This window comes from Notamacropus eugenii, chromosome 3 (genome assembly GCF_028372415.1).
Source record: "Notamacropus eugenii isolate mMacEug1 chromosome 3, mMacEug1.pri_v2, whole genome shotgun sequence".
NCBI classification, from domain to species: Eukaryota; Metazoa; Chordata; class Mammalia; order Diprotodontia; family Macropodidae; genus Notamacropus; species Notamacropus eugenii.
The window spans coordinates 14,389,670-14,414,118 of NC_092874.1; the positions used below are offsets into that span (position 1 = coordinate 14,389,670).

Here is a 24,449-nt window from a genome sequence, read left to right on the forward strand (position 1 = left end):
TGAAGGTGGTCAGCCTCTTTAGTATCCACCTAACCCTAACAGTAAAAACCCATCTCACCAGTATAAGTGCCATGCCATGTACACTTCTTATGGACATTTAATGGTTGGACTTTATCTAGATGTCATATGCTTCTGAGTTTTGGCTTGCAAAGCACTTTACACACGTCATCTCATGTGATCCTCGTAGCAACCCTGGGATATAGGGGCTGTTATTATGATCACTTTACAGATGAGGAAACTGAGGTTCAGAGAGGTTGTGGCTTGCCCAGGAGTCATGTTGTTAGTAAGTATAAAAGACAGATTTGAACCCAAGTCTCCCCTGATTGGCCCAGATCATTATTTCTACTAACTTTATCTTATAAGAACTGAACTACGAAATTTCTAGTCGAAACAAGGGAGCAGACTCACTCTTCCATACAGAAATGAAATTGAATCTCTTAAAATATGCTGGGACCGTGTTAGCACTTATTTTCTTTGATGAAAATGGGGCAGCCCCTGAGCTGAGACAAGGCATTCTGTTCTACCCTTGGCAAGGACTAAAGGTCCACCTCTCTCTCCCAGTGAATGCAGAGCACCACGCACACAAATGAGGTTTGCACACATGGTGTTTGAATAAAGGCATCTCTTGCGGGATTGCCTGTCAGATATATACTCTCTACTCATTACATTCTGCTGAACTCACCAGTGCTAGCTCCTACCATGGATGAAAAACATTGCAACAAAGTATCATTTACAGAAGCATTTGTATCGCCTCATTGTCTTGGGTGGCATTCTATAGACAAAGAGAATTCTCTGTGAATAACCTGTTTCCTTTCATTGCGGTTTGTTGCCTTGAGTAGGCAGTACTCCCTTAGGATCAGGGAATGACAGAAGTGAGGGGGGACCTTAGATATAGTCTGGTCTAATACCCATTCTTACAGGTGAGAAAACAGAGGTCCAGAAAGGTTAAATCACTTCTGTTAAGTATGTGATAGAACCAGGGTGCAAACCCAATTCTTGACTCCAGATATGACCCTCTGTCTTCATCTACACAACGGTTTCCATCTGCCCCAACTCCCTTTTCTACAATGGTTCTTCCACCCCAGCTTTCAGAGACTTTGAGACCTCCCTGTGATCCACAGACTTGACTTATCACAAAATATATCTTTGTGTGTCAAAGGGAATGCCATGTTCTAGCATTAAAAATACTAGTCTTTGTTAAAGAGAATATTAGAATTAAAATTCTTCCTGCATGCACTGTTACCCCCCCCCTTGTAGGTAGAACAATGAACAAGAAAATCAGTAATATGAAATTTGACTAGGAAGGTAAGTGAGAGTCATATTATTGAGAGCTTTAAATGCCAGACAAGAATTTTTAAAAATTTACTAATTTAAAAAAAGATTAGTAAACTCTAAAAATTTTTGACTAGAAGGGAATGATATGAGCAGGTGACTATTTCAGAAATATTAGTTTGGCAGGTGTTCAGAGAATGAATTGGAGAAGATGTAAGGTGCCGGGACAGCAAAGGGGAGACCATTGGAATGGTCGAGACCATGCGAGTGGAGAGCAGAGTTTGTATAGGACAGCTATCACCAGGGTTGGAAGCAAGGACCTAAGGAATGAGAGGTGAGGAAGGGTAAATGTAGAAATAGTGGCCTTTGGAAGAGGGATGGATTTGGGGCATCTCTGTGTGTGGGGCATGGATAATGAATTCTTTTTTGGACATTTTAAGTTTGAGATGCCTATGAGACATCATGAATTCAAGAGATAATTCACAATAATTGAAATAATGTAAGGTAGCATTAAAGCTGGATGGCTCAGTGAGTAGAGTGCTCGGCTTAAAGTCAGAAAGATTTGAGTTCAAATTTGGCCCCAGACACTTACTAGCTAGGTGACCCTGGACAAGTCACTGAACTCTGTTTTTCTCAGTTTCCTCATCTGTCAAATGAGCTGGAGAAGAAACAAGGAAACCATTCCAGTATCTTTGCCAAGAAGAACTCGTGGACAGTATTGGTGTCCACAGGATCACAAGGAGCCATACATGACTGAATGCACAATAAACACAGTGCAGTGGTTAGTGACAGGTCCACTTGGGTCCAAATGTTTTGGGAACTACTCTACATCCCAGGTAACTTTCTAAAACTGTAAAGTGCTGGAAAATTGTTGATCTATATTGGAAGAGGAAGTTTGCTCACCAGGGAACTATGGAGACTGATGAAATCTTAGGTGGAGACAATAACAAGCTGTTTACTGAAGTATTGAATGGTGACTGAATGCTGTCACTCAAAAGAGTCATTCCAATAAGCCCAAGTAATCCAATTCCATCAAACCAGTGAGCACACTTTCCTAATTAAAAACGTTCCTGAGGAACTAGGCACCAATTACAAATTAAAGATGATAAATTTTGAGAAACACGAACCCAGAAACAGAGAGAAGAGAGCAGAGAGATTAGAGAGAAGAGGGAGAAGAGAGAAATGGGGGAGGGAGGAAGAATCCTACCTAACTCACTAGAAAAAAAATGTTTTCAACTTTGATTGAAAGATTTAATTTCAGTCCATACTTGTTTTAACTGAACGATGTCCCTCCAGGCATGAGAAATTCTGTGTCACGTTTCATGCTAACCTGCTGTCCTTCTCTAAATTATTTTTGATGCCAGTAGTAGCAGCCTTCAAATGGGGGTAGGAGCATTGGGACTGAAGATTTGCGCCTGCCCAGGTTTGTTGTCAAATTGACAGAAACAAATCAAGATAAAGGAACAATAATGCAAAATGCTGATTTCCAACTAGAGAAGGCGTCTAATTAAAAACCAAATAGAACATTTACTCTCTGCTCATTCCTTGAAGATGAAGGCAGATATTTGAGGGGGGAAAATTAGAAATCTGCTTTGCTGCCAACGACAAAGCATAGATAAACCCAGTGGAGCAGAAAATTGCATCCGTGCTCAGATAGAAGGGTGACACACCAAATTTTATTAAGTATTGGGAGGGGGGGGTGGAAATCCAACCAGCTTAGTTTTTCAAAGGGTACACATGTGCAGTGGGGAGCTGGGCTTCATTTGAGTTGAGTTTAAAAAGAGGCTGTCAAGGGCTTTCTTCTAACTTTAAAAATTATTTATTGCTTCCAATAAAACCTTTCAGACTCAAATCTGTTTCATTCCCAGATGTGTCCCCACTCCTTCTCTGTACCACCCCCCCACCTCCCACCACTTGTCCATATGGAAACTCAGTGACTGCTGGGCTGCCTAGGGTTCCTGCCTTTGGGTTAGTAAATAAAAATCATAACCCTGGATGATGGGGGCTTAAAATAAAATACTTGGAGAATCAAATGAACTTTAGCAAAATGAGATTTGAGGTTGAACAGCTCAGATGCTGTCTCTTTATGGGCTCCATTTCAGATCAACAAAACTTTTTTTTTTTTTTTTACTTTGAACACACTGGGATCTGCTTGGTTAAATGGCCTTGCTGCCCTATACCCATTTCATACAGCTTAGCCTTCTGTATGTGATGAAGGTCATAAATCAGTGTTTGTAGGAGTCTGTCAGCTGCTACTACTAGGGCCCCCTGAGCTCTCCTTAGGTTCAGGGAGGGAAGGAAGTCTCTGTCGCCAGCAAGGTAGGAATCAGATCAACCCATGGTATCCCATTAGGTGAGCTAACGCAGGCCACAAACATCTGTGACATAATGCATCCAGGGCAAAGGAGGGGATTCTGCTGGGAAATTTCAGGAGAGAATAGGGCTGCTATGTCAGTTAGTTCTTGAAGGAAGAAAAGAATGTTACTGGGCAAAGAATGGTGGGATAGGGAATGAACAGTCTATTTTAATTATGGCAATGGTGATATGAACAAAGGTATGGAGGCAGGAAAGGACAGAAAAGAGGATATGTGGGGCCCAAAGAACAGAGAAGTGAGCTAGAACCAGATTGGGGAAAGCCTTGAATGCTAGGTAAGGAGTTTAAACTTTGATCAGCCTGTAATGGGACCCACTGAAAGTGTCCGACCAGAGGGGCACCATGACCAGAAGGCAGATGGGTCATAAGCAGAGTGAAGAAAGAATGGGAGATGGGAAATAGTGGAGCCAGGGGGAGGAGGCAGAAGGCTACTTCAACAGACCCAGAGAGGGAGAATGTGAACAAGAGGTAGCAGGGATGTGGAAGACAGCTTGAGGAAACTGTGCCAAGGCCAGAGTCATAGGATCTGCCAGCTTATTAGAGGTGGGGAGTGAGGGAGTGCTTCCTTAGCACCCACTCACTTCTCATCTCCCTGCAACCTGGGTATGACCTTATCATTCCACTGGAACTGCTCTCCCCAAAGTTGCCGTTATCTCCACTTTACAGATGAGGAAACTGAGGTTTAAAGAGGTCAAGTGATTTGCCTGTCTGTAGTCATGCAAGTTGGTATTCAGCTCTTTCCTCACTCCAAATCCAGCCCTTATGTGTGCCTTTTAGTCTGGAAGGGTTGCATTGGACATTGAAAGTAATTTGTTCAGGGTCACTCTGACAGTAGATGTCCAAGCCCAGACTCAGATCCTCCCAGTTCCAAGCTGGTCCCCTCTCTGCCAGGCTGCAGAGCTACTGAAATGACTGAATGACCCCCATGAGTACCAGGGAAGATTTACCTTTAAGCAGGAGTGGCATGAAGGGGATTTTGGGAGGCTTCATCTTTTTGAATGCATCTCTGTAGGCTTTATGATTCAGGGAAGGATCCTGAAGAACCATTGAAGAAACAGAGAGAAGACAAAGGAGTTGCAAACATTTAGTCTGACAACAGGACGGTGGTTTACCAGTGAAGAGCTCACTTTCTCAGGATGGAGAAGGTGGTGAATTTTATAAAGAGAATCAGTGGACCAAATAGTGAACAAAACCCAAACTGCTGCTTCTTGGGAATGAGAAATGACTGTGGAAGGTCTCATCAACTGACCTCATGTGCAGAGCTGAAGCCAGAAATTCCTGGGGCAGGTTGGAGGGGAATGGGTGAGTGGGGAGGCTCATCACTGTTGGGTGAGTGGGTGCAGGAGAGGAATGCGCAGCCTCTGGATAAGACCACCGAGGCTTCTGCTCCAGAGGCAGGCTTGGCAGAGATGGAAGTGTTCCCAAAATGTGGACACCATCACTGCCACCCTGAGGGCAGTGAGTTCACAGAGAGAAAGAAGCAGCCATGGGATAGGGTTGTTGGGACCCTTGACATTTCCCACCCTAAGGAAAACCATCAGGCCCTCCCCTCCCTAGCTGGGTCTCTGCCTACATGGATTCTATCCTGTTTCCTTTTTTCAGCATAATTTTCCTGCTGTTGTTACATCTTCGAAGAAAAATCCACCTCAATGATCCATAGAGACTTCAGAGAAATAATAGAGCCCCATGGATATTTTCTAAAAATACTCTCTAAATAACACTGTAATACTCCTCAAATAATTCTAAAAATGGGAGAGAGCTGCGGGCAAAGTATCTGTTTGTTTTCCCCTTTCCTTCTGTTTCACATTTCAAGGGAGCTTTGGGGGATGACTTCAAATATTGCTTCTGAAAACCATCCCCCAAAGTTGAATCCCAGACCTTTCCATAGAAAATGGATGTATTCCATCTCTGACACCACCTCCCCTCAAACCATAAGCTGCCTCTAAAACAATGACTCCTGGAGCATTTTATATCATGGAGGGGCAAGGAAATGGCCCAAATGCAGGAAGAATCTCGACATTGAGAGGATGCGACTACTTACCGTTAAACTCTCCAACTCGGAGAAAAGCTTCTTAAACTTCCCAGGGATTTTCTGGAACAAAACAAAGCAGAGGGCAAAGGGCAAATAAGTCAAGGGGTGAAAAGGATGGTTTTTGTCAAGTGTTATTCCTATGTGTTAAGTTTCTGAACGTAAAAACTCTTGGTGAACTGTGTCCTGGTTGGGTCTCATCACTTCTTTCTCGTCATGTTCTTAGCATGATAGCCCTGACAAATATCATTGAGTATCACAGAGTATAATGGTCACTCATTCAGAAATCTAACTACCCTCATTAGACATTCTACACAACAATGATTTTTTAATGAAAACTATCCCCTAACTTTGATGTATTCTCTGTTTTCAATGGTCATGTTGAGCTCAAAATAATAATGTAGGCTGACATCTTCTAGATAAATGGCCTAATTTGCTTTCAAGGCAGTGAGTGAAAGTGTTAAAAAATTATGTTCTCTGGCCTACTTGGTCCAATGAAGCCTAGGGCAGGTCTCTGAGTTTGAATATACAGGCACTTCAACAGGTGGCCCAGAAGGTCACCAAGTTGAAAGAAAAGTTCTAACTAGCCCACAAGAGAGATCTGGGGGCATCCTGTGGAACATTCTATTGTGTGGCTTTGGCAGGTACACAAATGAGCAAGCCCTCCTGGGTGGAGCATGAGGCTACACTACCTTATATCAATACTCAGAGGAGACATGATTTTGTACATGTGGGGTTGCCTGGACCTTCACAGTCTCAGATCACAAACTATGACCAAGCATATTGTTTTGGAGAGTTGCTACATCTGAAAAATTTGTCTCCTGTGGCCAGCCTGGAACCGAGCTAGGCTGATCCCTAGGATGGCAATATATAGGTCATTACCCAGTTGTTAATCAAAATCTTTCTTATTCAACTAGCATTTATTAGGTGTCTACTATGAATCAGGAGCCAGGGATAGATGCAAAGATAGCTTTAAAATTCCAAGTGCTTTCTAGCTGTGTGAGCACTAGAATGCCTCTGGTATATGCCTACTTGTGACTCAACACTGATGGTGTTAGTGGAGATAGGAGAGCACCTCAAGTGTCATCTCATGGAAAAGAGATGAGGCGGGTCTGTTTGGCGCTGGGGGCAGAGCCAGGAACAATGGGCTGAAGTTTCCATGAGGCTAAAGCTCAGTGTCAAGGAAAAATTTGCAAATAAGTAAAGCTGTGCAAGGGTGGAAGAGGCTGCCTCAGGAGGGGCTGAGCTCCCCAGCCTTGTAGGCCTCCAAGCCAAGGTTGGATGGTCACTTGTTGGATATACTATAGAAAGAGTTTCTTTTCGTTTGTATAGGACCACCATCTGTTTCACCTGTCAAAGTCTATGATCCTGTGATAACCTTCAGTTCTTTCCTTTTCCATCTGCCAAATAATACCCCTTGGAAATAGGTAAGGAAATGATACCAGTATTTTCATATTTCAATACGTCAAGCTTCTACAATTTCACACCAACCATCTATGGCTTAGTAGGCAGCCTTAGAGAGTTACCTGTAGCTCATAACTTGCCCAGAGTCACACAGATAACAAGTGTCAAAGGAGGAATCTGAATACAGGTCTTCCTGAGGCCAAATTCAGCTCCCACTCTATGATCCTGCTTCTGTGCAGCTGTAAGTATCTCATCAGTGCATCCCTCCTCATCTCTCAGAGAATTTCTTTGGCTTTTTTCTTTTCTCGGGGGAAGCTCAGAGTGGCCAGGATTATTTGATTCACCTGTCAGACAGTCACTAGACTCTGGAGGTGGATGGTATAGGGAAGGAAATGAGAGCCAGTCTTGAAATCAGGAAGACATGGGTTCGAGTCCTTCTCTGGCACATATTGACAGTCCTTGAGCAAACTCCATAACTTCTCACTAATGTTTCATCAACTATCTGGGTTGTAGAACAAGTGCTGGCTAACCTGCATCAGTAAAGGGAGTTTCCTTCTCCTGGAGGTACCACAGGTCTAGTCCCTACCCTCTATCCTCTGAGGGCGAACTTGAAGACACCAGAATTATTTGAACACAAGATTTTTCTAGACATCTCATTGCTTCCTAGTTGATATCTGTCCATTAGTTCTGGTCCTTGGGGATCACTAATTGGTGTAATTAGGTCATAGTTAAAGCTGCTGCATTTGTCATTCATTAGAACAGAAACAGCCAGAACCTAAATATTAAATCCCAGCAGAATGGACCCTACCTAATGCTCCTCATTCTTCAATTTCCCTTCTTTCCTGAACAGTCTCCAAATTGCTATATTCTCTGCAATAATTAGAAATCTTTCCCCATTTTAATACAGCTCCTCAGAACTCAATATATTTACTGAGATTTTTAATAATAGAATATACCCACTTTTAAAAAGTGTTTCAATCCAATCCTTCCAAAGGCAGTTTTTTCACATAAGCCCTTCTCACTCTGGTTAAAGCCGCCCCCCCTCAATGGTTCTCTGATCTCAGCTGCTTACCTCCCAGGTCTGAGATAGCCGGCTGACTGATGCAGTGTTGAGACCCATTACGATGGCAAAAAAAGAATTCAGGTTTCTTTGGGCTTTGCAGCTGTTGGAATAAAAGGAAGCTGATGTCATTTGGAGGTCAATGTCCATTCTTTGGATAATCTCAGAAGAGAAAGGTGAAAAGGATTTCCTTGGCCCCTGAGGTCAAGCGTGGACAGCTGAGGGATCCTCCCCATGGTGTCCACTCCTGACCACTGCAGTGGAAGCCTAGGGATCATTTCAAATACTCCCACAAAGCTTTCTCATTCACATTCACATTCCTAATAAAAATAGCAAATGGTTGCTACCATTAATGTTCATAACTTTAAAGGTTTGTAAAGCGCTTTCTTGCTCCATCTCCATTAGGTAAAGCTTAATAGACATGCTAGCATTCCCCTTTGACCCTGACCATGGTCATACGGCCAACAAGCATTTGAATTATTAGAAGAATATTTCCCAATATTTCACCAGATAATCTTCCTTAGAAATCTGGAGCCTTCTAAGCACCCTCAGGCCAATTTACATTATCCCCCTTCCCCTCGCCCTTTCCTTAGAAACGTGACAGAAGGCATCGTGCTTTTCATCTGCCTTTATCACTTGTCCTGCAAACTCTACTTAGAACACTCACCCCAGCTGTTTGTTCTCATTCTAAGTATTCATGAATCAACCCCTTGTTTTCATTTTTTTCCAGTAAAGGTGTCATCACTCCATATAGCTCATCAGCAACTTCTATTCCCTTTCAAACCTATGTTCCATTTGTCTCCATCAAAATAGCTCCAGGGTACAGCTATAATAATATGAATATTTATAATGGACAGCTATGGAAATACTCTTCATAAAGCTATGCTTCTAATTCAAACTCTTAAAGGAGACATATTAATTTATTTCAACAAACCTTCTTTGGGGACCTGCTCTGTGCTGGATAACATAGGAGAAGGAAATCATCCCTTGCCCCCACAGGGCTTGTAATCTAGAATGTTTAAGGCATAGAAGTCAACAATTGTGGTACAAAACAATACGTGACAAGTGGATTAGAAAGAGGTACAAACCAAGTGCTATCTGAGTTCCAAAAGCAGGGGGCAGATCAGGGAAGACTTCATGGAAGAGGCAGTCTTCAAAGATGGATGGGATAGACGAACAGCTATTTTAAGTTTAAGGAATGGACTGAACTAAGGCACAGAGATAGGAAAGTATAAGGCATATGAAGGGGATGGTGAATAGTTAAATGTGACTGAAGGAGAGATTAGAGAGGAGAAAGGGCATGAAAAAAAGCTTGAAACTAACTAGGGAACTGAATGGCAGGCTGAGTGGGTCGAATGTTACCACATAGGTGACAGAGAATTATTGAAGGACTTTCAGCAGAGAACTGGCATGATCAGATCTAGGTCTGGACATGATTAATCCATTAGCAATAGAAAGAATGGGTAGGATGAGGAAAGAGGGAGGAGATTAGGGCAGAGGGTTGAGAGGGTGGCAAAGCTGCAAGGGCCGCTGGCTTAAAGCACATATTTAGATGAAGAAGGGCAGGACAAAGGACATCCCATGGTGGAGAGAGTGACTCGAGAATATCACTGGCATGAGACTATGACTGGGAAGACTGCCAGGTGGCGACTGGGAATAACTCACCCCCATCCGCCATCTTCTGAATGATTCCTGCTAATCAGATGCTAAATATTCTCTCATTCATTTACCGCTGTAGATGTTGTCAGGGCTCTTTACATCTGACACCCTGGGGGCAAAGTCCCAGTACCCATGCCATTAGTAATATCTCATCATGGGATTTCTCCAAGGGAGCCTGAGTCCACTGTTCCTGAACTGAGTAACCAACTAAGTGGCTCACCTACCACTGCCTTTTCTCTGGAGTATTTCCTGTACCCTAACACCCTTTCTTTCTCTCTCTTCCATACTTAGCCCCATCCCCAGGATAATAACTCATAAGTTAATGTCCCCAGGTGCTTTCTATTAGCTCTAACTTGATGTGTTTCCTCTACTTCTTGAATCATAGATTAACAGCAGCCACAGCATTTATAACGGTATTTTGAGATTCACAAAGTGCTTAACAAATATTATCTCATTTGATCTTTACAACAGCCCTGGGAGGTGGGTGTTATTAATTACCTCCATTTTACCGATGAGGAAATTGAGGCAAACTGTGGTGAAATGACTTGCTCAGCCAGGGTCGCATAGCTAAGAGTGTCTGTGGCCACATCTGAACTCAGGTCTTCCTGACTCCTGGTCCAGACAGTGATCCACTGCAACACTGAGCTACCCCTGATTTCACCTGGAAGGAACCACTAAGTATTATTGGACAGATCCGAAAAATCTGTGCCAGAGATACAAAGTGATCCACCCGGTAACTTACGTATGTAAGTAATAGGGACGTGATTCAAACAGGTCCTTGGACTCCAAATCCATCACCATTCCCTAACGTCCCAATGCTGTTCATCCAGGGGCTTTCACTTTCACATTCCCTTTTCTCCTCCTTCCTTCTACGATTTTTCCAATGAAATATTAGAGTTCTGGCTTTTGGTTATATCATATTTTTAAGTATTCAGAGATGTTACTTAGAAAATATTCAGTTGCTTGGTAGTTCTCCCTTTATCTTTCCCCAGAAAGCATATGGAATCATCCTGTACTTTAAACGGACTGAATATGCTAAATTCTTTTTTTTTAAAAAGCAAAGTAAATTTATAATGTTATAAGAACATCCCCAAGAGTTTCACAGAATGAGAAAGCAATTGGACGCATGGTCTACGTCTTGATTTGGCAACTTTGGCACCCTAACCTAGGACCTGAGTCCTCCAAGGTGCTTAGAGACTGTCTGCTGATCAACTGCTCCGTCTGCATGGTGCAGACAGCGCCCACAGTCTTCACAAGGTCAGGGACCCTTCCCAGTTCTAACAATGACATGTCAGCTCTCATCCACAGCGCCCTCTGTTGATTACCTCCAATTCAACCTGTCTATATCTTATTTTTACAGAGCTGTTCATGCATTGTTCCTTCCCTTAGAACATAAAACTTTTTGAAGGCAGGAATTATTTTTGCCTTTTTTTGATCCCCAGCATCCAGCACATAGTAGGCATTTAATGAGTGCCTGTTGACTAAATTTCCCTTGAGTACACTTTAAAATTCAAGCAGTTAATCTTCAGACTTGGTTATAGATAAAGCTATCTTCAATGACCTCCTTGGATATTTGAATGAGGTTGCTTCACCACCAATCCTCCCAAAGAGGGAGAACCACGCAAGACCGAAGTTGCCTTTCCAAAGAGAAACAATCCCACAAGCCAGAGTAAAAAACTGACACTTCAGGCCCTACTCAAGTACCACCAATTCCACATGTACTGATCCTCTCATAACCTTTGTAGAGTGCTGAAAAGTTGGAGAAATGATCTCTCATCTGATCCTCAGCACAACCCTGTGAGGTAGGTGCTACTTTTTATAGGTGAAGAAACTGAGGCTTAGCTAGGTTGAGGGACTTCTTTCCCAGGGTGACAGAGCTAGTAAATGGGCAAGGCAAGATTTGAACCTGGGTCTTCCTGACTCCGACTCCAATACCCTATCCACCTCACCACACAGCTTCTCCCTCTAGTTCCAGGGAAGGATAATAATAATGAAAGTCTGAAAGACTGTGGTGACTGTAAAATCCAGCTGAACCACTTGCCCTTCACTGGAGGCTGCTGCACAGCAAATTCCCCACTGGAGCAGCCAGACTGAGGAAACTAAGTCACCTTATCCCACAGAGCTGGGGAGGGAAAGGCTGGGGAGAATGTGGGGCTAAGGGCTCATTTGCTATGAACAGGAATATGCAAATAAGATGTCAATGAGCAAGGAGAATAAGTTTCTTTGTGTAAATGACTAATTTCCCTTGGTTATTCCAACTGGAATAATAATAAGGAAATTAAGGCTACATTTCTATTTGCATTCCGAGGGATGGAGTCTCTCTCAATAGCGCAAAAGGAAGGGGCCAGATGGAGAAGAGATACTCCAGTGTCACTGCCCTCAAGGAAGGGATATACATACCCTGGGATTTGAGCTACACGGCCGTGAGATTGACTGGCCGTTTCTACTAATAACCTCATCCCTTGACAAATTTCAGCAGATTATTCAAGCAAAAGGGCTAAGAAAAGCAGGGATGTCTCAGGCCACATTTTGTGTTGATGGCATTAGCCGTCACAGATGGAGGCAGGAACAATAATATCTACTTAAGAAAAAGTCTCATGTTGGTAAAAGATTTCCAGTAGAGACACTTTGGGCAGGATGAAGGGACCTGGGAGCCCAGGGGAGCAGAGAGCCTGCAAAGATAAGCTCCATTTCCCCAGGCAGTGGCTGCAGCTGCACTCTCCTGACTGGCTTTGTAAACTGCCAGGGTTCAAAATCTAAAAACATCAGCATAAGGGCTGGAAGGGGGCTGAATGAGGGCTAGCCCCAAACCTTTTCTTGCATTGTGTAGGGAAGGCTGCTTGAGAGGCCCCCATATAAGGGGGGGATGAAAGGCACAGCCTTCCCCATGGTCACTGAATCATGGTGGGGGTTGATCTAAGGGCTAGAGGAGGTACAGGAGGAGGAGGAGAGCATCATAAATGCTTATCAGATGTCGTCCCATTGGATCCTCATAACCACCATATGGGATAAGTCCCCTAAACCCTATGGGTTTCTCTAGTCCTAATCTAAACATTTATTGCAACATGTAAATGTTTCAAATTTTTCAAAAAAGGTAAGTCCAAATACAACCAAGACTAGCACAGTACCTGATTCCTAGAAGATACTTAATGAATGTCTTTTGATTGACTGGCCAATCTGCATTATTGGAGACAGCACCCACACTCTCCACAAGGTCAAGGATCCTTTACAATTCTATAGTGAGGTCAGTGTGGCATAGTGGAAAGAAAGCACTAGACAAAAAATGGGGTTCAAACCGCAGCTTTGCCACTTCCTGACTGCGGACCTTCTACAACTCTCTCCTGGCTTCAGTTTCCCTATATTAACATGAGGGGTTTCTAAGTGCTCTTCATACTCTAGACATAGGGATCCTGGGGTCCATTCCAAAGCCTCACCCCCTGCCCTGGTATCCCCTGTCTATGCTGTGCCCCCAGGGCTCATACTTACTGAGCAGCGATTTTGATGAATTTTTTCACCAGTTGAACTCGCTTACAGAGATGGCTGCAAAGTAGGATCTCCGTGGCCACCCACAGCTGAACTTCATTGCATCTTTGGAGCAGGAGACTGAGGTTCACTGTGTTCTCGTTACTGCCTTGTCGGCTGAATGTGAAGTAAATCAGTTCTTGCTGTAGAGACAGAAGAGGCTTTTAAAGGCTGACTTTCTTTTCTTTTTAGAGGGGGATTCATTGCTACAACATTTGAAGGTCTTGGCATTGGTCCCAAAGTGCCTTCCTCAACCACAAGGTCACAGAATCAAAGGTCTAGAACTGGGAGGGTCCTTAGAAAATGCAGAGGTAGAAACAGAGGTGTTCACAGAGGAGGAAGAAATGGCCCTCCCTGAGAATGAACAAAGGGATGACTCCTGAGAAGAACAGAGAGGGAGTGATGGAAAACTGATGATGATACTTGATTGGAAACTTCAAAAAGCACGATACAAATGTGAGCTCACATCATGTCCCTTCTTACATTCTCCATTTCAGGCAAACTGACTGTTTACCCTACACAGTGTCCCTTCTGCTGCCTTCTTGACTTGGCCCAAGCATCCCCTGCTTCTGGTATGCTTTCTGTACTCATGAAAGTCTCTTAGCATCCTGTCTTCCTTCAAAGTACAGTTGAGGGGCCATCTTGTACACCTTTCCTCCCTCTCTCTCCAAATGTATCGGACACAGCTTGCTTCCCTCTAGTGTAATGTAAGCATCTAGAGGGCAGAAGTCTATTCTTTTGCTTCATCTATGTATGTCCAGTGCCTTGAATAGAGCCAGACATAGAGTAGATACTTGATGAATATTTGTTGAATGATATTAAGAATGTTTCAGATAAGGACTGGACCAGATGACACCAAAGGTTCCTTCCAGGTCTTCTAGGATTCTATACTGCTTTCCTTTTTAATTCCATTCAACAAATACTTATTCTCTACCTACTACACAATGGGCATCTTGGCGATGCTTCCCAGGAGCCACACTGAAGTAGGGGCTCTGAAAGATTTCCCCCACCATCCATCCTTTTCCTCAGTGCTTACCTCATGAATCGAATTGAAGAGGCTCCAATCAAAGTTCATTAATTCCATGGCCAGGTCCCATGTGTTCATTCCCAAGATCCTCAGCGACCTTTGCTGGGATTCCTCACTCTCAACCAGTGGGCTCTAAATTGATGGGCAGAAACAAAGGGATCTTGAGCAACTCCCAAACGTTTCTTGCTAAATTAGTTACCCTATGGAGGCCCTGACAATAATCTTCTATGAGTGCACTTAATTTTTCTTTCCGTCTGTTCTCCTTCTATGAGTTACAACCTATTTGGGAAACAGGCTCAGAAACCAGAGTCTGCGATCAATGACTTCTGATTGAATTAGCCCCTCTCTCACACACAATATAAAATCTGATTATAGGTCCCTGCCCCTGGAGTAAGATAATAAAAGCAAAATTCCTGAAATGGCTCTCATTCCTTATCTGCATGAGTATGTGAGTCATTGAGGAGAGTGGAAAAATCAACAAAAGGAATGTCATGGTCCATGTCCATGAAGATGGACATGGATTGCATATGGATTATGCTTCATGTTCTTTACCTTCCATGAACAAGGAAAACTGTACAAAAATGCCAATGGACTGAGACAGGTGAAGCACAAGGAGATCAAAACTGCACAGAAAATGAGCAATAAAATTAATTTCATGTATTTGAGATGTTTTCAGGGGATCATTAGACATAGAGTTGGATCTGTTTTCTCTAGATGACAGAGAAATAACTTCTCCCTTCTCTGTGTTGTCCTCCTCCCAAATGTGAGCTCTATGATAGCTGCACCACTCTGAAATTCGAAATAGAAAATTAATTGGAGATCATCTGACTATCCTGTCCTGGTTGTGAATACTTTAGTGGTCCTTTTCCAAAGTTTTTTAGTATCAATGAATCATGATACTACTTCTCCCAAGAAGGACCTTCATCCCTGGGCTTTCCCCGTTATTAATCAATCAGTCAACATTTAGTAAAGTGCCTACTATATGCCAGGCTCTGTGCTAAGTGTTAAACAATTGTTGACAATTTGGTTTTTTTTACATGGGGACAAGACACAGCAGTGTCAGTTTCTCCCAGGCATCGATTCATTCTTTATATTTGAATCCATAGAGCCTAGTGCCTTGCCTGGTATACACAAGTCATCTAATACATGCTCTCTGAAGGAAGAAACTCTTGTTAAACTAGAAACTGTATAATTCTTATTTTTGAAAGCTCTTTGGCATAAAATGGTTATTAGTAGAAACAGAAACTGTCCAAAGTAGAACTTTTCTTACACATTTTTAAAGCATCCTCAGCTTTTAGGCATTTCTTACAAAGTGTCTTCTATGTGCTAGGCTTTGGGGAGGCAAATCGTCCCACATTCTATTGAGGGAAATGTAATGAGCAGACAAACATAGGAAAATTGGAGGAGCAAGAGAGCGTAGACAGCTTGGGGGATTCTGAAAGACTGCTGCTTCTCACAGCTCAACACGATTTCCCTGAAGAACTGGCTGGCTCTCTAGCAGCTGCATACTATCTCCTCTATGGAGTTTTCCAGCGGGACAAGAGCTGGTGGGTCCTCTGAATCCACAGCGCTGCTCATCATCATCATTCTTCCTCCACCACATGCAGTTATGAAATAGCTGGAGTGTGTCCCTGACCTTTTACAATCCTTTCCATCTCCTTTCCTTGACGTTTTATGTTGCCAGGGTTCCCTGATAAGATTCCCTCCCTTAGACACATGGCCTCCTCTGAGCTTTTCCTGCCTTCAAAGTTTGTCTGCTTCAGAACCCTACTCCCTGTTTTCCAAAAGGATGAACTAATTTGTGTTAGTGACATCATACATGCATTCTGGAAGCAAAGTATCTAAATCCAAAGGAAATCCTGGGCAGCAGAGGCAGGTATAGATAGAGTATTGCCTTGACAGTCAGATAACTCATCTGTAAGATAGGCATTACAACATGACTCATTTCACAAATCCTTATCACCCTGGGCTGGGGTACCTATTTCCAAGGTTATAGGGAGGCTCAAACAGGATAATGTACATAAAATACACACTTTAGAGTGCCAAGTCAAAGTCAGCTTTCACTTTGCTGATGGAAGCGTCAGTTTCAAACCCATGGACCAATCAGAAAATTTCTAATTGAAGCATCAACCTGAAAGATAAATTAAACTGAATCTAAATCTGAAACCTGGAAAATGTTAGAAGTGGAAGAGCCTTCAGAGATGATCTAGCTCAACCCTTTCCTTTTAGAGATGAGGAAACTGAGGCCCAGAGAAGGAAAATTATTTGGCTGAAATCCTGTGGCTAAATCCTGCAGCCAACCTTCCAATCCCAGGAGGCCCACAGGATGATCTGCTCACAGGAAGCCCAGGAGTGGTCAAGGGAGAATCTTCGCAAGAAATGAAAACAAAGGCCCAAGCCTGGCTTTCTTCAGCCTTCTATCCCTAATGTCAGAAGTACCTTCATTAGATTCCTCTTTCAACAGAGGATGGGGCTGCAAATCCTCTCTCCATGGCTGCTTTCAGAAATTCTAACTGTGTAAATGAGTTAGATTACATTAAAGACCCAGGTTCTCCTTTGCCCTGAAGTCTGCCCAAGGTGCCTTTCTGAGTCAGACTCCTCCAAACTCACCAGATAGTAGGGCTAGAATTCAGGTCCTGGGGAAGCAATCAACCTAAGTACTGGGCATCCTTCATACAGGGAGACTACAGTGAGCAGGGTGTAACTAAGTGAAGAGGGCAGGGCGTTGGCACACCTGCTGCGTTTGGAACTGGAAGACCCAGGCTGGAATCCAGGCTCAGCTATTAATTCCCCTTTGGGGAATAACCTTTGACAAATCTGGTCTACTTTTGGGCCTCAGACTCCCCATCTGTAAAATGGAGTAGGTGGCCTCAGTGGCCTCCTTCAGACTTCTGTCTGTGCCCCTGTTCTGATCCAATCACACCTCCTTTCAAGATGGGAACCTGAATGGTTAGCTAGGAAATAAGCTTCTAGACTTACTTGAGCATTTTTTCTGATTTCTATTGTCTGATATTTACAAGGCTTCCTTCATTTGGGACTTTGAATTATTAGCACCCAGCATGTGCTAGTGCCTTAATAGGTGTTTGCGGACTGAAACTTGGTCATATCAGAGCCATGGGTGGTTTAATTTTTTTTTTTTTTGGCTTTATACTTGAAAGCACATTTGGAAGGAAACCTCCTTCCTTCCTTCCTTCCTTCCCTCCTTCCTTCCTTCCTTCCCTCCTTCCTTCCCTCCTTCCTTCCCTCCTTCCTTCCTTCCTTCCTTCCCTCCTTCCTTCACTCCTTCCTTCCTTCCTTCCTTCCTTCCTTCCCTCCTTCCTTCCCTCCTTCCCTCCTTCCTTCCCTCCTTCCTTCCCTCCTTCCTTCCTTCCTTCCTTCCTTCCTTCCCTCCTTCCTTCCCTCCCTCCTTCCTTCCCTCCTTCCTTCCCTCCTTCCTTCCCTCCTTCCTTCCCTCCTTCCTTCCTTCCTTCCCTCCTTCCTTCCCTCCTTCCTTCCTTCCCTCCTTCCTTCCCTCCTTCCTTCCTTCCTTCCTTCCTTCCCTCCTTCCTTCCCTCCTTCCTTCTTTCCTTCCTTCCTTCCTTCCCTCCTTCCTTCCCTCCCTCCTTCCTTCCTTCCTTCCCTCCTTCCTTCCTTCCTTTCTTCCTTCCTTCCTTCCTTCCTTCCTTCCTTCCTTCCTTCCTTCCTTCCCTCCTTCCTTCCCTCCTTCCTTCCTTCCTTCCTTCCTTCTTTCCATCCTGTCTTTCTTTTCTATTTGACAAAAAGACTAACGATTCTTACCAAAGTCTCTGACAGATCCTTCCGGTAGACATAGATCCGACTTGATAGCTCGAGTGATTTTGAGATGGCTAAGTCATTTGGTTGAAGTTCATGCTTTTCTTTAAGAAAATAAAAAGAATCAGGATTGTGAGAAGAACACTGGCAGAGATAATGCATAAATAGAGGCTTCTCACAGAAAAATGCCCTTAAAAATAAATATGTCTTGAACTGGAAATCTGGTATGACAATCATGCTACAACACTGCTGCATTCCATTCAATTCAACAAACATTAAAGCTCAGAGAAGTCCAAGTCAGTAAGGCCTAAGGCACAGGAACCTGGCCTTGGAGTTGAGAACATCTAGGTTTGAGTCCTGTCATACAGTAAGTGCTTAATGAATGCTTGTTAGTGATTGCTTCTAATGCATGAATGACCATGTGTGTGACCGTGGGGAGGCAACCTAACCTTCTTAGTGCCCTAGAAAACTCACTGACTACAAATGACAAATAGGTACATTGGTGGAGGGAGTTTGCATACCAGGAGATTCCCACACCAAAGAAGTCCACAAGTTGGGACTGCCAGCCCTCATCACCAGTGCCCTCCTGTCTACAAACAAACCACCCAAATGGACAAAGCTCTGTGCATTTCCCTTCTAAGAAGACCCCAGGTTTCTATATTCATTTCTGGGGGTCTGCTCAGCACCTTTCCTACCAAAGGGTTTGTGACCGCTATTCTCCACGCTGAGGGGTACAGAGACTCCCTTCCCCCACCCCTGCAACTACATACAAGTTCATGATCGTGTTTTAGGTGACTAGGGGAACTGATTGTCTGACCCTTAGAGAAGTCAGAGGCTACTCTAATGGGCCCGGATTCCAGATAAGAGATTCATGAGAGAGAGAGATTTCACATCAAAAAATGGGGAGTAAAAGCCAGGGAAAGGAGTCAGGAGGAGGGGAAATCAGGGGAATTTCTGAAAACTGTTCTATTGTTCCTACAGGGAAAGTAGGGTTTTGTACACTAATACCTATATTTATACTAGAAATTTTATTTTAAGCAGCAAAAATAGTTATTCAAACAGTATGTAAGTGGTTAAAAGAAAAGTGAGGACCTAAATTCAAATTTTGCCTCAGATACTTACTAATTCACTTAACCTCTGTCTGCCTTATTTTCCTAATCTGTAAAATGAGAATAATTTTGTTGTGAAGGTTGTGGAGATCAAATGAGACAATAACTGTCGAATGCTTAGCATACTACCTGACATATAATAAATGCTCTATTTATATGCGCTATGCATTCATAGGTGAGGACCTGCTCTGCTAAAATCCACTCAGGTTGGAGACTAAGGCTGTGGACCTTTCCCCTCCTCTTCCTTCACCTCCCCTTCTCTGTTTCTCTCAATCTCTGTGATCCTGTCTCAGTCTCTTATCATTTCAAACCAGTTGCTTGTCTTGGGGCTTTAGGAGGTGTTTACTTTTGTGTGTTTAAATTTTCACTTTGTTTCTTAAGTCGGCAAATGTGGCTCAATTATTAATCCACAGAATTACTAAACTGGTGCTCGAATGTGGCCTTGAGGGAGAGGATGGAAAAGACCTAGGAGGGGAGGAAAAACTTAAAACTGATATACATCTTTCAGGATTTCTGGCTGGGGGCTCAGAGTCCAAGGAGAAAATTATGGGTTTATTTTAACAACTTCCCAGGCCAGAAAGTATACATTCAAACGGTTTCTCTGAATGGAGGAAGATAAGGACCTGGCATTGAGACAGGCATGCACCATTACACACCAACTAGTTTAAAAGGAACCCCTTCCCCAGAAGGGAGGGGGCCAAGGGAGTGGCTAGAGAGAGAGTCATGCCCCAAGGGAGGACTCAGCCCACACAAAGGGCTGAGACAGTAAAAGTGACTGACTCCTTTGTCTGCTTCTGTACCAGTCACTCTTACAAGAGAGAGAGGGCAAGGGAGAGAGAGGAAGGAGACAGAACAGCGGAGAAGAGGAAGAGAAATGGAGAGGGGAGAAGGCAGGGTGAAGGAGAAAGGTAAAAAGAGAAGAGAGGAAAGTAGAATGGGGGCAAAGAGTGAAAGAAAAGGGAATGAGGAAAGGAGAGAAGAAAAAGGGAGAAAAAAGCATTGAGGAAGGAAAAGAAAGAGAAGAGAAAGGAAAGAGAAGGTAAATAAGAGAAAAAAGAAAAAAGAGAGAGGGAGGTGTAGAAAGGGAGAAGGTGAAGGGGATGAAAATACAGGGAAGGAAGAAAGGGTAAGAAGACAGAAAATAAAAGGAAGGGAGTGAAAGGGACAGAGAGGAGGGCAGGGATGAGAAAATGCAGCTCTCCATTCTGGTGACACCCCCACTGCCCTAAAGGGAATTAAGATGATGCACTTAAAATCAAGGTCACATTAAATACTGAATTTGTGTATTAAAACACATTACTTATAGGAGGCACGCTATATGAAAAATAGACTTTTTTAATGGGAAGCACCACTAATAGATTTTAAATTACTATACCTCTCACAATGTGTGGGATGCTTCTAGGAATGGTCCATAATGTGTCTATGCATATTAGAAATCTATAAACCGCTGATGAATCTAATCTAATGGAGGATGAAAGTGGCATTTCACAGCATCATATAGATATTAGACAATAAAGGAGCCACTTATTAATTGCTAGATTCACAGAGGCCTCTTTGCTGATGGAGAGGCTGCCTCCCAATGCTCTGAGCACCTCAGTGGTGGGCCTCTCAGGAGACTTTCCAGAAAGAGTGAATCCAAGCAAATGGGGCTGCCATGATCACCTTTTCTAACAAGACCTGTTCCCTTGATGGGTAAAGAATGACTTCACATTTAAATTTGTCATCTAATTTTGCTAGGCACTTAAAATGAAATTAACACGTGTCTGGTTGGAGAGATACACTTGCCTATATGACAAATGTGTCTGAAATCTATTATAAAAATGGAAACAATACAGCCACTCAGATCCCAGCTACCATTTTTAAAGGGGACGGGGAGAAAACTGAGACTTATGGGAGGTGGAGAGAGGAAGCCAATTGAGTAGCAGGAATTTCAACTGACCTCAGCTGGGGCAAGATTAGATGCCTTCATTTGCATATGCAATTTGATTGGTTTGTATCCTCCACTCATTTGCCTCTAAGCAGTGAAACAATAGAAACTCACTAAGCTGTCTGAGAATTCTTTAAAGCTCCCACCCATTGAGGGGCCTTCTCCCCCCAGAGGGACAATGGACGAACGGTAATGCCATCTATGGGATGTCTTTTCCCCCCCATCCCTCTTCAATAACCTCACAGACACGGTCAGTTTTTGCATCTCCCAGAGTTAAAGCACCTCCTTTGTGCTCTCCTGGAGTAATGAGCTAGCAAAGAGGGTGGCGAGCTAAACAGCAGGCCAGAGACCCTGGGCTGGAGCAGGCATGGGGGAAAACGGAGGGGCCCGGGCGGGTCACCAAGATCAACAGTATCAGCTTGTAATCTGGCAGATTTTATTCAAGAAAGACAATGAGCCATTCTGTGGGGTTCCATAAATACCCACAGAAGAAAGGACCAGGATCGCATCTGAACTCACATTGTCCAGCCGAGGCAACGTGGTCCAGTGATTCTTACTACCTGGGTCGGCCATATTTTCTCTTCATTTCATAAAAGAGTTCCTAACCATTGAGTGGCGGGTGGAGGCCTGCCTCTCTCTCTCTGTCTCTGTCTCTCTCTCTCTCTCTTTCCCCTCCCCCTCTCTCCTTCCCTCCCCTTTCTCTCCATTTCTCTTTCTCTCTCCCCTTTTCTCTCTCCCTCCCTCCCTCCCTTCTTCAAGCAACATCACCCTTCAGCAGTTTCCTAGATTAATTTAAATATGAAAATACAGGTGCTTATCTATGGTTTAAAATCTGAAGAGCTTTGTACTCTACTTCCAAACCTTGGAGCGCCTTCCCTAGGTATTCCATTCTTGGGGAGAAAATTCAGCATCCAGCAGGACCAAAGAAGTGGCTGTTGTCATGGAAACAAGAGGAGGAAGCAGCCTTCCATTGTTCCCGTGGTCATCCAGCTGGGGACCCAGAGGGGACCAGACCTACACTTGCTCGACAGAATGTCCCCCACCTTCTTTTTGAAGGAGTGACAGCAGGAGATTGGGGTTGAAGCATAGGAAGAGATTTACCCCCTGAGAAGGTGACAGCCACCAGGGCCAGGTCATCCTGAGCGTGCTGGAGCTTTCCGGCCACTATCTTGAGGATCTCTTGAGCAGTGCTGGAGACCCCGGCCTTGACGCTGATGTAGGAGTGCTCTGTTATGTACACATGGCAGAAGACTGTAAACAGGAGAGGGTGAGAGTGAGTGGGAGACAAGCATACACCAGGCAAACGTTTCCAAAAACCATGGCCCTGAGTGGCACCATATCTCCAATATACAAATATCATATATAATAAGATATAAATATATATTTAGATATAAAATATAAATACTATAAAAGAGCTAATATGTGTGTGTGTGTGTACATAACAATATATTTGAAGTGTGTGTAGTCAGTCAACAAGTGTATTAAGTGCCTACTATGTGTGGGAACTCTGGGCTAAGTGCTCCGAGTCTAACAGAGAAGACAACATTCAAACAAGCTGTAGACTTGGACAGGGCCCCAAAGGGGAGGCACTTCCCCCATAAGGGGGTTGGGAGAGGCTTCTCTAGAGGGTGGGATTTTAGCAGGAAACTGAAGGAAGCCAGAAGGTGGAGATGAGGAGGGAGAGTATTCCAGGCATGGGGGACTGCCAGGGAAAACACTTGGAGTTGGAAGATGGAGAGTTGGGAAGGCCAGCGTCCCTGGATCCAAAAGTGTGTGTCAGGGATGGAAGTGTAAAAGGATGAAAGGTAGGAGGGGGCTAGGGGATGAAGGGCTTTGAATGCCAAACCACAGATTGTATATTTGATCCTGGAAGCCACAGGAATTTAGGGAGGGGGGAGTTGACATGGGAGGTGCAGGAAGTCATCTACAGAGACTTACAGATTTTGGTTTATTTGGGGAGGATGGAGATGTGTTAGAATCTATGAACCAGGCCATGTGTGACTTGTGGCCAACATCCACGTACAGACTGAAGTGTCTTCACACAGAGAAAGCAATGACTTTTCATAGGAGAGTGAGAGGCTGGCCCTGGGCATTGCTATCTAGTCATGTGACCACATTCAAATCATTTAATTCCCTCAGTATTCTCATCAATAAAATGGGCATCATAATGTCTGTAGCACTGCCTCATCAGGTCAGCTTGAGATTCTTGTAAAGGGCTTTGTACACTTCAAAGGGATAGCTTGAAAATGTCAATTAGCACCATCTGCCCCTTAGGGAATGCAATTACTACTGTGGTATAATGAATCATAAGAGTGAGAAGCATAGTGGGTTAGAGGGTTGGCCTTGGCATCCTGAAGAAGAGGCTTCTCCTCTGCCACACAACATACACATACGCTAGCAGTGTGACCCTAACCCTAACCCCAAGTCAAGGGTCACTCAAACTCTCCGGACCCTGGACAGCTCCAAGATTCCAAGCTGGAGAGAAAGTGCTGACCTGACTGTTGTTTATTCACTCTGAATTTCTCTGATGACGAGACGAAATCCCCATTAGCTAGGCAAGACCATGAGGGTGATAATGCCAATGCATTAGAGACTCAATATGGGAAGGGACTTTAGAGTCACCCTATCCCAACTGTCTTGTTTTACAGCTGAGGAAATTGAGGCCTGGAAAGTTAGCTGTGGGACAGAGATATGAAAGCCAGGGAATGGGATAATGATCTGAACTATGACTTCATTGTCGTAGGGAACTCCCAGGTGTGAAAACTCACTCCACCAAAGCAGTTTCGAAACTTCTCTTAGCTGCCTGGTGCAGAGATGTTAGGAGTCAGACTATAAGACTTAAACCCTGCTAGGCAGCTCCCTCTCCCCTGCACCACACTGCCTGCCATACACACGATACAGGGAAATAAAACACTGGGTGTCTAGAAGGCTGATAACTTAACCTTCTAGTCAGTCAGATTTAAAGGCCTAGTCTAGAAATTCTTTTCCTTTTCCAATCCTTTCATTCCTGAAAAATCACAGTGACACAGTCAGTAGACTCCTGGAAGCCTGGCAATCCTACTCCAAGGGTTAATGAAGCCCTTGGTATTTGTGGCTGCCAGCTCCCCTCACTGGGCCCACTCCCCTGACTGGGCTGGCCTGGCCCTCCTTCTCAACCCACACAATCCCTTGTCAGGCCCCTTGGTAAGGAAGGTGATTGGAATCTATAAATTCCCTTCCAGGCTTAGCCAGGACAGTAGCACTTTAGATCCCCACATGGCCTCCTTTCTAAACATCTACCTTAAAAACCAGCAGC

At 43.8% G+C, this 24,449-nt stretch overlaps 2 protein-coding genes across 3 annotated transcripts in view; both read right to left on the reverse strand.

Moving 5' to 3' along the window:
- The window catches only part of TOMM7 (translocase of outer mitochondrial membrane 7), a 518,839-nt gene that overhangs the window by 30,611 nt on the left and 463,779 nt on the right, over positions 1-24,449 (reverse strand). The gene's annotated exons all lie outside the window — the stretch shown is intronic.
- The window catches only part of RAPGEF5 (Rap guanine nucleotide exchange factor 5), a 232,177-nt gene that overhangs the window by 16,278 nt on the left and 191,450 nt on the right, over positions 1-24,449 (reverse strand). For both annotated transcript variants that reach the window (XM_072650899.1, XM_072650898.1), the window contains 7 exons: positions 22,256-22,405; positions 18,125-18,222; positions 14,357-14,479; positions 13,285-13,463; positions 8,152-8,242; positions 5,688-5,738; positions 4,594-4,681 (listed from right to left, as the gene is read on the reverse strand). In XM_072650899.1, the coding sequence (XP_072507000.1) occupies positions 4,594-4,681; positions 5,688-5,738; positions 8,152-8,242; positions 13,285-13,463; positions 14,357-14,479; positions 18,125-18,222; positions 22,256-22,405 (780 nt within the window). The remainder of the gene's footprint in view (positions 1-4,593; positions 4,682-5,687; positions 5,739-8,151; positions 8,243-13,284; positions 13,464-14,356; positions 14,480-18,124; positions 18,223-22,255; positions 22,406-24,449) is intronic.